We start from the raw sequence: 15,488 nt of genomic DNA, 5'->3' as shown, positions 1-15,488 counted from the left end.
ATGAATAGCACACACATCACACATTTTTACAATCAACCTGCTCTGAATGAGGGGTGGGAATAGGCCATTCAGTCTCTTGAACCTTCTCTACCAGATCATTAGTTAATGGCTGCTCCATATCTCAAATCCAGTAACAATAATCTATTAATCTCTATTTTAAAATTTTCAATTCCCAGTGTCTTAAAAATGCTTTTGCGAGAGACTTCCAGAATTTTCTGACCAATTCTTAGACAATCCCCCTAAACTGCTCAAGACCATAAAGTATAGGCCATTCAGTCCATTGGTCTGCTCCACGATTCAATTAGATCATTAAGTCCACATTCCTGCCCTTTCCCATAACCCTGACTGATTAAACATCTGTTCATCTCTACCTTGAATATGCTTAATGCCCCAGCCTCAACAGCCCTCTGCAGTAAAGAATTTCTCAAATTGACTGCTGTTCTGAAATAACAAAATCTTCTTCATCTCTGCCTTAAATGGGTGACGACGTTCTATCTCCTGTCATTCATCTAAACTACCACATATAGAAACCCAACCTATTCAACCTCTTGTTATAAGAAAATCCTACCACACCCAGAGTCAATGTGGTGAACCTTCTCTGGTCTGCTCCCAAAGTCAGTACATCTTTCCTTAGAAAAGGGGAATGAGACTGTTTAAAATATTCAAGGTGTGGTGATCAGTGCCTTATTTAGTTTTCGCAAGTATATTAATATTCCACTCCCGCTGAAATAAAGGCCAATTGTCTATTTGCTCTTCCTGTTACCTGCTGAATTTAGATTTTAACTTCTTGTGATTTCTGCATGAAGACACACAAATACTTCTGTGCTGCAGCTTAATGCAGAGTTTCACCATTTAAATAATATTTATCTCTTCTATTCTTCCTGTCATAGCTCATAACTGCACATTTTCTAACATTACATTCCATTTGTCTTGTTTTTGCTTATTCTCTCAACCTGTCTATTTTCTTCCGTAGACTCATTATGTCACCTCACCACTCGGCTTCCCATCTACTTTTGTGTCATCCTCAAACTTGGTGACAGTATATTCATTTCTGTCATCTAGGTCATTAAAGCATATTGCAAATAATTGTGATCCCAGTAGCACTCCACGAGTTACAGGTTGCCATTCGGAAAGTGCCCCTATAACCTTGCACATTCTTCTATTAGTTAGTCAATTCTCTCTCCATGCTAATATACTACCTCAAACACCATGGACTCTTACCTTGTTAATTAGCCTTAACTTTATTGGTACATTATCAAATGCCTTTTGGAAATCTAAATATTTAACATCTACTGGAGTCCCTTTAAATATACTGCTTATTCCCTCCTCAAAGAACTGTAATAAATGTGTTACTTGTGACTTCCCCTTCCCCTTCTCCTTCCCCTCTGCTTCGTTTAATTAGTTATTACTAACTTCTATGTTTTGACATCCTTTATAACAGACTACCATTTTTCCAATGACGTGTTAAGTTAATTGGTCTATAGTTACCCATTTTAGTCTCTCTTCACGTTTGAATCATTGATAATTTTCCAATCCTATGAGACTTTTCCTAAATCTAAGGATTCTTGGAAGATTTCTACCAATGTATCCATTGTCTCTGTAGATTATTTATTTTTGTTTCCTAGGATGCAACCGATCACATCCAGCCTATTAGCCATTAGCTTCATTAGTTTCCCTAATACATTTTTTGTCATGATATTTTTGCATTTATTTCCTCTCCCCTTCCCCAAGACCCTTGATTATTTAATATTTTTGGAATGATGTTAATATCCTCCTCAGTGAAGACAGATTGAAAGTATCTCTTCAATGCCTCTGCCATTTCCATGGTCCCCATTATTACTTCTCTGGCTTCATTCTCTATGGGGTAGATGTCCACTTTCACCTCACTGTTCCTTTTTATACATTTTGAAGAAGCTCATATTGTTTAATTTTGTGAGTTTCTTTCCTTACAGTTTACCCTTTCCTTCTTAATTACTTTTCGTTCATCTTTTGTTGCCTATTAAAATTTTCCTAACCCTCTGGTTTACTGCCAGTCTTTGCCACACTGTATGTTTTTTCTTCCAATCTGATGCAATCATTAGCTTCCTTGATGAGCCATGGTTGGCTTATACTTCTTCCTCACTGGGATATATCTTTGCAATGAGTCATGAACTATTTTCTTAAATGTCTGCCATTGTTGTTCAACCATCTTTTCTACTAAACATCTTTCTCAGTCCACCCCACCTAACTCTGCATCTCCCTATATAATTACCCTTATTTAAGTTGCAAGTTCTAATTTTAAGATCATGCCCTGTCCATTATCTACACCAGAGAAAACATATTCATTTCTAATTAGTGTATTAAATCCTTTAATTATCTTAATCTTCTGTACTTGAAGGATGAGAAGCTGATGTAAAATTTGGTTATAAATGGTCAGTTGAATGTCATAGAGTCAGAGAGATGTACAGCACGGAAACAAACCCTTGGCTCCAACTCGTTCATGCCAACCAGATATCCCAAACCAATCTAGTCTCATTTGCCTGCACTTGGCCCATATCCCTCTAAACCCTTCCTATTCATATACCCATCCAGATGCCTTTTAAATGTTGCAATGTACCAGCCTCCACCACTTCCATTGGCATCCATATACACATCACCCTTTGTGTGAAAATGTTGCCCCTTAGGTCCCTTTTATATCTTTCCCCTATCACCCTAAACCTATGCCCTCTAATTCTGGACTACTCCACCCCAGGGAGAAGACTCTGTTTGTCCTATTCATGCCCTTCATGATTTTATAAACTCTATAAGGTCACTCCTCAGCCTTCGCTGTTCCAGGGAAAACAGCCCCAGCCTGTTCAGTCTCTCCCTATAGCTCAAATCTTCCAACCCTGGCAACATCCTTGTAAATCTTTTCTGAACCCTTTCAAGTTTCACAACATCTTTCCAATAGGAAGGAGACCAGAATTGCACGCAATATTCCAACGGTGGCCTAACCAATGTCCTGTACGGTTGCAACATGACCTCCCAACTCCTGTACTCAATACTCTGACCAATAAAGGAAAACATACCAAACTCCTTCTTCACTATCCTATCTACCTGCGACTCCACTTTCAAGGAGCTGTGAACCTGCACTCCAAGGTCTCTTTGTTCAGCAACACTCCCTAGGACCTTACCATTAAGTGTATAAGTCCTGCTAAGATTTGCTTTCCCAAAATGCAGCACCTCATATTTACCTGAATTAAACTCCCTCAGCCCATTGGCCCATCTGATCAAGATCCTGTTGTAATCTAAGGTAACCTTCGTCTCTGTCCACCACATCTCCAATTTTGGTGTTATCTGCAAACTTACTGACAATACCTCCTGTGTTCGCATTCAAATCATTTATATAAATGATGAAAAGTAGTGGACCCAGCACCGATCCTTGTGGCACTCCGTTGGTCACAGGCCTCCAGTCTGGAAAACAACCCTCCACCACCACCCTCCATCTTCTACCTTTGAGCCAGTTCTGTATCCAAATGGCTAGTTCTCCCTGTATTCCATGAGATCTAACCTTGCTAACCAGTCTCCCATGGGGATCCTTGTCGAACGCCTGACTGAAGTCCATAGAGATCACTTCCACCATCAATCCTCTGTTATTTCTTCAAAAAAACTTAATCAAGTTTGTGAAACATGATTTCCCACATACAAAATCACGTTGACTATCACTAATCAGTTCCAAATACATGTAAATTCGGTCCCTCAGAATTCCCTCCAACAACTTGCCCACCACCGACATCAGGCTCACCGGTCTATAGTTCGCTGGCTTTTCTTATCATCTTTCTTAGATAATAGTACCACGTTAACCAACTTCCAGTCTTCCGGCACCTCACCTGTGGCTATTGATGACACAAATAACTCAGCAAGGGGCCCAGCAATCATTTCCCTAGCTTACCACAGAATTCTAGAATGCACCTGATCAGGTCCTGGGGATTTATCCACCTTTATGTATTTCCTCCTTTGTAATATGGACAATTTTCTACACATGTAGATGAAAGTGAGGACTGCAAATTCTGGAGATAAGAGTCCAGATTAAAGTGGTGCTGGAAAAGCACAGCAGGTCAGGCAGCATCCAAAGAGCAGGAAAATCGACATTTTGGGCATAAGCCCTTCACCAGGAATTCAACAAGTCATCATCTATTTCCACACATTCTATATCTTCCATGTCCTTCTCCACAGTAAACATTGATGCAAAATACTCGTTCAGTATCTCCCCCATCTCCTGCAGCTCCACACAAAGGCCGCCATGTGATCTTTGAGGGGCTCTATTCTCTCCCTAGTTGCCCTTTTGTCCTTAATATATTTGTAAAAACCCTTTGGATTCTGTGTTGAGCTAAAGTGTGTAATTCCGGATACCAACATCTTGGCAGCTTCTCATTAAAACAGAAATTAGCTCAAATCGAGACAGAGCTGGTGTGTGTGACTGAGGAGAGAGAAGTTGTCCTTAACTCTTCTGAGTTGAAAAGTGTGGTGCTGGAAAAACACAGCAGGCCAGGCAGCATCCGAGGAAGAGGAGAATTGACATTTCGGGCATAAGCCCTTCTTCAGGAATCCTGAAGAAGGGCTTATGCCCGAAACGTCGATTCTCCTGCTCCTCAGATGCTGCCTGGCCTGCTGTGTTTTTCCAGCACCACACTTTTCAACTCTGATCTCTGGCATCTGCAGTCCTCACTTTCTCCTACTTAACTCTTCTGAGATAAGAAGTACTTGCATCAAGAGGCATGCAGGGTATGAATTCCTTGCTTGAGGAAAGAATTTCATCATGTTCCCATAGACACCTATTTCCAGTTTAGTCACTTTAATGTTAGAATCTCAGATTGCATAAAGATCAGCCTAATAATGCAGACACTAATTCAAAGCTAAGGAATAACATTTGAGCAAGCGTTTAATTATCCAAATCCAAAAAACAAAATGATTAAGGTTTTTGATATTTTGAGAGCACTCTGCAATGATTCCTTTATCAATTGATTGGGCAAGTCAAGATCTAAAATATTGACTGAATCTGAAATTAAATGTTTAGAGGATGTTCTGGTAACTGCTCACCATGTGGACTGCAATAGATCAAGGAGGCACATTTTTAATGGAAATTGAGGATGGGCAATAAATGTTGGCCTTGCCAGTGATTTCCATATTTCAAGATCAAATGAAGAAAGCTAAGCAGTTCGGACAAGAACTGCTGAATGTTGAAAGATATTATCCTTTGTGCAAATTGGTTCAAATACTGATCAGAGCTTGCATTAATGAATAAACCAGTTCATTCATTTATGGGGCAGCATGGCCAGCACTTATTTGTCAAACCCAATTGCTGTTGTCAAGATGGTGGTGAGTTGCTTTCTTGACACCGAGATCATGTAGCAATGGTATACCCAAAGTGGTGCTACGTAGGAAAATCTAGATTTTGATCCAGCACTAATGAAGTCAGAATAGTGTGAAACTTGAAAGGGAGCTTGCATGTGATGGTTATTTCATACATTCTGCTCTACTCTTCCAACGCGTGCAGGACATGGTTTTGGGAAGTACTGCTTAAAGGGGCAATGATGAATTCCTGAGGCGCATCTTATAGACGATGCTATTCTGGGTGCACCATAAAGACTGCACTAGTAGGAGTGGAGTGAATGTTTAAGATGGTTAAATTGGGTACTGGGATGGTATTGAGCTACATTCTTTTAGCAAGTGATGATTATTCCATCAGAGTCCTTTGATTTGATTGATTCACTATCACATGTACCTAAGTACAGTGAAAAGCTTTGTTTATTAGCAGTACAGGCAAGGACGTACAGATCATAGGGTGAAAAAACTAGACAGAGGCATACAAGTTACATCGCACAGGGCATGCATTAGGTAAGATCAACTTTAGCAAGATCAACATATTTGAAGTTAGAGAATCATTTATCAGTCTAAAAATAACTGGGAAGAAGCTGTTCCTGCTAATGTGTGAGTTCAAGCCTGGGAAGAGCTTGTAGGAGATCATTATCAGGATGTAATGGCTCTTTGATGATGTTGGCAGCCTTTCCATGGCAACAGGCTGTGTAAATGGAGTGCATGGATGGGAAGTTGACTTCTGTGATGTTCTGGGCTTGTAATTTGTAAACTGTGGCTAGACTTTGGGGATTCAAGAGGTGAGTTACTCACTGCAGAAGTCTCAGCCTTTGACCTGCTCTTGTATTTATATGGCTAGTCCAGTTAGTGGCTTCTGCAAGTAAAAGTATGATCAATTTTGCAATCATCAGAATGCTGCACAGATTGGAACTGGGTATCTGCCCTGTGAATTGGTTATTATTACACCTATTTTACACTCACAAAACAGTCAGATCAATGTTATATTGATGCCCCAAAATGCCTGCTGAATGGTTTTAAATTGAGACATTGAAAAATTCAATGGAGGCATAAATCAATGCTTTTATTGCCAAGCTTCTAAATAATTTCAGTTACAGAATAAATATTTCTGGTGGATTATGCTTAAATTCATGATGTTGATGTGAAATTGAATAATGAATTATTTAGTCAATAGCTGCTTCTGCTTTTGGTTTCAACTGTCATAATTTATGGTGTATGAACAAAAAAAAATCATACTGCAAATTCTTAGTTATGTTTGGTGGGAAGCTAATGAGTTTGAAAAGATACTACTGGACAAGTTTGTTTTGAACAACATACTGCCTACCATAATTCGATATTTACTTTTCAAACCAATAGCTGATTTTGTGTCAGATGCTTGCCACATCCCCTTGACTTTAAATAATGTTTGATGACTGTTTCAGTGACATTCTGAGCATATTTAAAGGAAAATTCAGGGCTCAAATAACTGGGTCTGCATTAACAACAACTTCTCAGAGATTGGTTAAAAATGGAAAGACAAAAAGAAATCATCAGAAATATGACAACTATCCTGAAAGTCCGAAGTCTTCTGTTGAAACAATGCCTTGCTGAATGTTTAGGAACTTTGATTCACACGGTGAGTGTTTCCACCGAATTTTAAAAGTATTTTAATCTAAAATGTACTTTTAAAAAACTTGATGAAATCTTCTCAACAGTCATGAAAATTATGTAGCCACAATTATTAGTCATAAAATAAATGCCATAGCAGATTGATACATAGGGCAAAATGCAGTAGTAAACTTAAGTATGAAATCCACTTGAATTTTCCAAATGAATGTAGAAATGTATAATTTAAGTAGGTTTTATTTCTTCACTTTCACAATGCTCTAATATTATTAATGTCCATTCAATATGTGTGATTATTTTATGTTTGCAACTGGGTTATTCCTCCAAAAGCTAAAATATGTTGTTAAGTAAAATTTTTACTGTATTTAAATATTTGTAATCTTTTTATTCATTTCCAATTCAATTCCAATGCCAATACTGTTTCCATTAACCAATTTGGAATAGTTTAAATTAGATTATTTTAGATTACTTACTTACAGTGTGGAAACAGGCCCTTCAGCCCAACAAGTCCACACCGACCCTCCGAAGAGCGACTCACCCAGACCCATTCCCCTACATTTACCCCTTCACCTAACACTACGGGCAATTTAGCATGGCCAATTCACCTAAACTGCACATTTTTGGACTGTGGGAGGAAACCCACACAGACACGGGGAGAATGTGCAAACTCCACATAGACAGTTGCTGAAGGCAGGAATTGAACCTGGGTCTCTGGTGCTGTGAGGCAGCAATGCTAACCACTGTGCCACTGTTAATAGCATTATTCATTGAATTAAGAGAATGGTGGAAATTACCATTCGAAGTGCAGAAAAATGTGCACAGCTCCCAAAGCCAATTGATAGGAAATACCCATTTGCAAGCTGAGCTAGACAGCAGCTGCCTTTCTCTCTTGCTGAGTTATAGTGCTCAGGCACAATGCTGTGTTGAATAATTGACAAAGCCATTGTAGTACAAGTACCCACTAAAGCTGGGATTTAAGCACTCTCATTAGTTGGGAATGCAATCTGTCAAGTTTTGTACAAAAAGTAAAACTAGAATTTGAGTGGAATGCCATAACTCTGGCAGAAAATGACTGTAGTACAACTCCCCTGCCCCTGTCCTCACTGCCCCATGCCAACTGTCTGTAATACTTACCTGAGTATATCTTCAGGCATATCTGGGATGCAAATCAATCCAAAAAGTCGGCAAATGATTAATTATCATTATTTTTCTTTGCAGATGCTTAGCTGTGGAGGAGTAGCACAATTTACTCTCAGTTATGGCACACACAAAGAATTCTTGACTGTTACAATTGCTGGTGGATTTGCAGTAGCTCTGGGTATATTGGTAACTAGTAAAGTCTCAGGTACATAAATATTCATGAAAATTAAGGGAATCTCCGAACAATATGCATGTAACTCTGAGTGGAACACTTCTCAAAAATACAGCTCCTATGAAACTATTGCTCGGAGAAAAATTTAGAATAGTTTGAGTGAAAGCTACAGAGGCTTATCACTTTACTGAGCCAATAATCCTAAAACATAAAAAGAGTTTTTATGAGAGTTAGCGGCATTAAGCAACAATATTTCAAACATGATCAAAATGCAATGTAGTAAGTTAGAACATTTTCCCACTTCTAAGCACTACCACTTCACATGAATGGGCAAAAGTCTTTTCTTTATCTCCAAAGATCAGACATGACTGGTCTATTCGAGACTGGTATCGGGTACTTCACTTTCAGAATCACAGATGAACCTGGCTCCACCACAATCTCAGACAGACCATAACCCCTCCATCCATTGCGTGAAAAAGTTTCTCCTCATGTTTTCATTGCTTCCTTTGCCAAATGCCTTATACCTACCTGTGCCCTCTCATTCTTGATTGATCCACCACGGTTGTTCCCTCTCTATCCTGTACATATCCTTCATGATTACACCAAATCATCTCTTAACACTCTCTTCCCTAAAGAAAACAGCCTTAACTTCTCCAATCTATCAATGCAACTAAATTTTCTGATCTCTGGAGTCATTGTTGTGAATACAGTGAAACTGCAGGGAGGTTATCCTAAGGTCTGTAGGCTTGACATTAAAATGAATGTGGTTGGTGTTTTTGCCCTTTATGAATCAATTTTACAGGTCTACCTCTGGCTGGTTTGTAACAATACAATTAAGGCAAGCTTTATGTTTTTATAGGATTTACATTAATTCTTGTAGGATATTCTGATATGACGATCTTATTTATAATTTTTGATTGCTAAAGCAGAACCTCCAGCAGAATTTTGGTGTGAATGAGCCATCACCTGATGTGAATTTCTTGCAAACTATGTTCAATTTTTCATTAAGTCTATAAACTCATGTACCTTTGTGTAGCTTTGATAGAATAAAGAATGTAGAACAGTACAGGGCAAGAACAGATGCTTCGGCCCATTGTGTCTGCGCTGACTATACTAAACTAATCCTGTCCGTCTGTACATGGTCTGTATCCCTTTATTCCCTGCCTGTTTAATGTGTTTATATAAGGCTTATTAAATGTTTCTATCATATCTGCATCTATTCCCTCCCTTGGCAGCCTATTCTAGTACTTACCATCCTCTGTGTAAAAGTAAAAAATGAGGTCTGCAGATGCTGGAGATCACAGCTGCAAATGTGTTGCTGGTCAAAGCACAGCAGGTTAGGCAGCATCTCAGGAATAGAGAATTCGACGTTTCGAGCATAAGCCCTTCATCAGGAATAAGAGAGAGAGAGCCAAGCAGGCTGAGATAAAAGGTAGGGAGGAGGGACTAGGGGGAGGGGCGATGGAGGTGGGATAGGTGGAAGGAGGTCAAGGTGAGGGTGATAGGCCGGAGTGGGGTGGGGGCGGAGAGGTCAGGAAGAGGATTGCAGGTTAGGAGGGCGGTGCTGAGTTGAGGGAACCGACTGAGACAAGGTGGGGGGAGGGGAAATGAGGAAGCTGGAGAAATCTGAATTCATACCTTGTGGTTGGAGGGTTCCCAGGCGGAAGATGAGGCGCTCCTCCTCCAGCCGTCGTGTAGTTGTGTTCTGCCGGTGGAGGAGTCCAAGGACCTGCATGTCCTCGGTGGAGTGGGAGGGGGAGTTATGAGGCGCTCCTCCTCCAGCCGTCGTGTAGTTGTGTTCTGCCGGTGGAGGAGTCCAAGGACCTGCATGTCCTCGGTGGAGTGGGAGGGGGAGTTAAAGTTTAACTCCCCCTCCCACTCCACCGAGGACATGCAGGTCCTTGGACTCCTCCACCGGCAGAACACAACTACACGACGGCTGGAGGAGGAGCGCCTCATCTTCCGCCTGGGAACCCTCCAACCACAAGGTATGAATTCAGATTTCTCCAGCTTCCTCATTTCCCCTCCCCCCACCTTGTCTCAGTCGGTTCCCTCAACTCAGCACCGCCCTCCTAACCTGCAATCCTCTTCCTGACCTCTCCGCCCCCACCCCACTCCGGCCTATCCCCCTCACCTTGACCTCCGTCCACCTATCCCACCTCCATCGCCCCTCCCCCTAGTCCCTCCTCCCTACCTTTTATCTCAGCCTGCTTGGCTCTCTCTCTCTTATTCCTGATGAAGGGCTTATGCTCGAAACGTCGAATTCTCTATTCCTGAGATGCTGCCTAACCTGCTGTGCTTTGACCAGCAACATTTGCAGCATCCTCTGTGTAAAAGCCTTACATCACACATCTCCTTTAAACTTTCCTCCTACCAACTTAAAGCCAAGACCTCTAGTGTTTGACATTTCCCAATCCTGGGAAAAATACCCTAATGATCCATCCTATAAATGCCTCTCATAATTTTACATATAATCTATCAGGTTATCCCACAGCCTCCAGTGCTTGAAAACAATCCAGGTTTTTTTTAGATTAGATTAGATTACTTACAGTGTGGAAACAGGCCCTTCGGCCCAACAAGTCCACACCGACCCGCCGAAGCGCAACCCACCCATACCCCTACATATACTCCTTACCTAACACTATTGGCAATTTAGCTTGGCCAATTCACCTGACCCGCACATCTTTGGACTGTGGGAGGAAACCGGAGCACCCGGAGGAAACCCACGCAGACAGGGGGAGAACGTGCAAACTCCACACAGACAGTCGCCAGAGGTGGGAATTGAACCCAGGTCCCTGGTGCTGTGAGGCAGCACTGCTAACCACTGTGCCACCGTGCCGCCCTAGAGGTTTGTCTAACCTCTCCTTATAGCTAATACATCCAATCTGAGAAACATCATGGTAAACCTCTTTTGCATCCTTTCCAAAGCCTCTACTCCAAAACTGCACACAATAATCCAAGTGCGGCCTCACCAAAGTTTTATACAGCTGCAACATGACTTGAAAAATGTTATACTCAATGCCCGATTGATGAAGGCAAACATGACATATGCTTTTTTTAACCACCTTATCCACTTGTGTTGTCACTTTAAGGGAGCTATGGACTTTCATCCCAAGATCTCTCTGTACATAAATGCTCCTAAGGGTACTGCCATTTACCATATGCTTTCATTTTGAATTTGACCTCCCAAATGCATCATCTCACACTTGTCTGGTTTAAACTCCATCTGCCATTTTTCCACCAACTTTTGGACTGATCCATATCCTGTTGTACACTTTGACAATCTTCCTCACTATCCACAAATCCACCTATTTTTATGTACTCTGCAAACTTAGTAATCAGACCACCTTCATTTTCATTCATATCATTTATACATATTACAAACAACAGGGCTCCCTGCACTGATCCTTGCACAGCATCATTGGTCAGAGACCTCCAGTCAGAAAAACACCCCTCCACAACTAACCTCTGATTTCTACAACCAAGCCAATTTTGTATCCAATTTGTCCTCTCACCGTGGATTCCATGTGACTTAATCTTCTTGACCAGACTACCATGAGGGACCTTGTCAAATGTTTTAGTAAAGTCCATGTGAACAACATCTACTACCCTACTCTCATCTATCATCTTTATCACTTCCTCAATAAAATTTAATCAAGTTTATGAGACAAGACCTCCCCTGCACAAAGCCAAGCTTACTATCCTTACTAAGCCCATTCTTTTCCAAATATGAGTAAATCCTATCTTTAAGAACCTTCTGCAATAATTTCCCTACCTCACCAGGTAAAGCTCACCAGCCTATAGTTTCCAAGATTATCCCTGTTGACCTCCTTAATTAAAGGAACAACATTGGCTATTCTCCAGTTTTCTGGGATGTTACCTGTGGCTGAAGAAGATGCCCTGGCAATCTCCTTCCATGCCTCCTTCTGTTTCCTGGGATAGATCCCATCATGCCTTGGCAGCTGATCAACTTAATGTTTTTCAAGACACCCAAAACCCTATCCTTTTTAATATTGACATGCCCAGAATATCGACATATCCCTTTATAATTTTACTAACCTTTGTCCTTGAGTGGACCCACCCTTCCCCTACTTACCCTCCTGCTCCTAATATATGTCTAAAATATCTTGATATGTTTGAGTTCTTTTTGATGTTTGATTTTGACCTTCTCCAAGGAATTATTCATCTAAATAGTTAAGTTCTTCGTTTACTTGTTGACTGAAAAAGTCTCATTTCCATGGCTCACTGTTGAGACCCCATTGCAGGCACCACCTGTCATAGAGTCATGGAGATGTCCAGCATGGAAACAGACCCTTTGGTCCAACCCTTCCATGCCGACCAGATATCCCAAACCAATCTAGTCCCACCTGCCAGCACCTGGTCCATATCCCTCCAAACCCTTCCGATTCATATACCCATCCAAATGCCTCTTAAGTGTTGCAATTGTACCAGCCTCCACCACATCCTCTGGCAGCTCATTCCATACACGTACCACCCTCTGCGTGAAATGGTTACCCCTTAGGTCTCTTTTATATCTTTCCCTCTCACCCTAAACCTATGACCTCTAGTTCTGGACTCCCCAACCCCAGGCCTGTCATTTAGGCAATTTAATAGTATCTGTTGAATATTGGGTGAATCCAATTTGGTCATAAGTATATGCATTTCTTTGAATATTTCTCTAATAGCTGCTTGAAGTTGTTAGACTACCACATGATGGGCTATTTCTGAGGTTTGAAGTTTTTCTCTAAATGTGTAAAGTTCTTGTTGATGTTTCCTACATATGATTGTAAAACTATGTTCCGCTAACTTAGGTGGAGTACCATCCAAGCAGCCTGAAGCTTCAATGTCCATGACGTTGTGTAGGAACCAGGAGACCTCTTTCATTCCATATTGAAGGTCAATTTCTCATGCCATAATCTGAGACAGCTCAGATATTGTGGTCACCTTACTGGCTTCAGAAATGTTTGAAATGTCGTCTATATTCATTTATCATTGAACTTGTATAAGGTTTACTTCAGATATTAGCTCTTTAATTAAAGTGTCTACATTTTGCACCAGTTTATTGTGTTATCCTGTGACCTCAGCAGGTCCTTTAGCTTCAGCTGAGCTGCCTGCTGTGTCCAAGAGTCCACTCATGTCTAAAGTGTGCAGAAGCTGAGACTCCAGCGTGCCCGGCTCATTTTGCTTTTCAATGAGCTCCGGCTTTCATCACAGGAAGGAATTTCTTCTTCTAACTGCAGACATTGTCACTGTTCTTAAAACCACTTTACCTTCTTGATGCCTTCTTCAACAAAAGATCATCTCGCCTCTGAAGATATAGCAGAGATTCCATGAACAGTTTGGACATTATAACCTCAAAACATCTTCAGCATGATCTTGGACCTCTGACTCCACTAAATGAACAACATAAGAGATGGGTTCCCTCCCTGTCCTGAAGGATCAGGATTCCTGAAGAAGGGCTTATGCCCGAAACGTCGAATCTCCTATTCCTTGGATGCTGCCTGACCTGCTGCGCTTTTCCAGCAACACATTTTCAGCTCTGATCTCCAGCATCTGCAGTCCTCACTTTCTCCCTTAGGTTCTATAAATGCCTTCTTCTGACTGGTCACTTTCATCTTTGTTGCCTCTTCCTCACCATTTTCAGCTTCTCCTTTGAGAGAATGAAGAGTCTACATGATCTTCTTGTAATCCTATAGCTAGAGCATCAGCAATGATAGTGAATCCTGGTGCACCAAATCAACTTCAATGGTTTTGGAGTCCTATAACCAAAGAGTGTTGAAAATGACAGAAGTAGCTCCGCTTAATAAAGAAGGGTAATGATTTGAAATGTCATTTAAAGTTTCTGTGATTTTGCCTCCAATGTATTAATGTAAGGCATTATCTCTCCTCCCACACTGATTTTAATACATCCCAGGCCTACAGTTGAATGGGAGACAGGCTGAGGATATTTTGTCTCAACAATGGTGATGGTGTCCAAAAGGATAAACATGGATCATAGAATTCCTACGGTGCAGATAGAAGCCCATAGCCCTGTATTTACCATGGGTATTCCACCTAGCCTACGCTTCCCTGAATGCTATAGGACAATTTAGCCAATCTACCAAACTTGTCCCTTTCTATTGTCTGGTGCCTGGATGAGCCTTGACGTTGGTTGTTCTTTACTCTCTGCTTTGCTGGGTTTCTCCAGTTGCCTCACTCCACCTCTGGGGGTCAGATTTCTGGGGCTGGTCTTGACCTTTACCTATCTCACTGTACTTGTTGCTGGGCTTCTCTTCAGCTGGTCCCTGTCACTTCCATGAGTCTGGTCACTGCTGCTACCAAGTAATAAGATAAAGTGAGTGAATGTCAATAGGCTTTATTAACCATAACTATATGCAAGAGATTAAAAGAGAGACATAGAGTTATAAAGATATACAGCATGGAAACAGACCCTTTGGTCCAACCCGTCCATGCCGACCAGATATCCCAACCCAATCTAGTCCCACCTGCCAGCGCCCGGCCCATATCCCTCCAAACCCTTCCTATTCCTATACCTATCCAAATGCCTCTTAAATGTTGCAATTGTACCAGCCTCCACCACATCCTCTGGCAGCTCATTCCATACACGTACCACCCTTTGCATGAAAAAGTTGCCCCTTAGGTCTCTTTTATATCTTTCTCCTCTCACCCTAAACCCTCTAGTTCTGGACTCCCTGACCCCAGGGAAAAGACTTTGTCTATTTATCCTATCCATGCCCCTCATAATTTTGTAAACCTCTATAAGGTCACCCCTCAGCCTCTGATGCTCCAGGGAAAACAGCCCCAGCCTGTTCAGCTTCTGTTTGTAGCTCAGATCCTCCAACCCTGGCAACATCCTTCTAAATCTTTTCTGAACCCTTACGAGTTTCACAACATCTTTCCGATAGGAAGGAGACCAGAATTGCATGCAATATTCCAACAGTGGCCTAACCAATGTCCTTTATGGCCGCAACATGACCTCCCAACTCCTGTTCTCAATACTCTGACCAATAAAGGAAAGCATACCAAATGCCTTCTTCATTATCCTATCTACCTGTGACTCCACTTTCAGGAAGCTATGAACCTACACTCCAAGGTCTCTTTGTTCAGCAACATTCCCTAGGACCTTACCATTAAGTGTATAAGTCCTGCTAAGATTTGCTTTCCCAAAATACAGCACCTTGCATTTATCTGAATTAAATTCCATCTGCTACTTCTCAGC

At 41.4% G+C, this 15,488-nt stretch overlaps 1 protein-coding gene across 1 annotated transcript in view; it reads left to right on the top strand.

Moving 5' to 3' along the window:
• Positions 1-6,859: 6,859 nt before the first annotated feature.
• The window catches only part of LOC132822474 (aquaporin-3-like), a 29,630-nt gene continuing 21,001 nt past the window's right edge, over positions 6,860-15,488 (top strand). The window contains exons 1-2 of the mRNA XM_060836157.1: positions 6,860-6,967; positions 8,176-8,302. Coding sequence (XP_060692140.1) covers positions 6,860-6,967; positions 8,176-8,302 — 235 coding nt within the window. The remainder of the gene's footprint in view (positions 6,968-8,175; positions 8,303-15,488) is intronic.

The sequence above is a fragment of the Hemiscyllium ocellatum genome, chromosome 1, assembly GCF_020745735.1.
Source record: "Hemiscyllium ocellatum isolate sHemOce1 chromosome 1, sHemOce1.pat.X.cur, whole genome shotgun sequence".
Lineage (NCBI taxonomy): Eukaryota > Metazoa > Chordata > Chondrichthyes > Orectolobiformes > Hemiscylliidae > Hemiscyllium > Hemiscyllium ocellatum.
The sequence above is the reverse complement of the archived record's forward strand: the minus strand, read 5'-3'. Positions and strand labels throughout refer to the sequence as shown.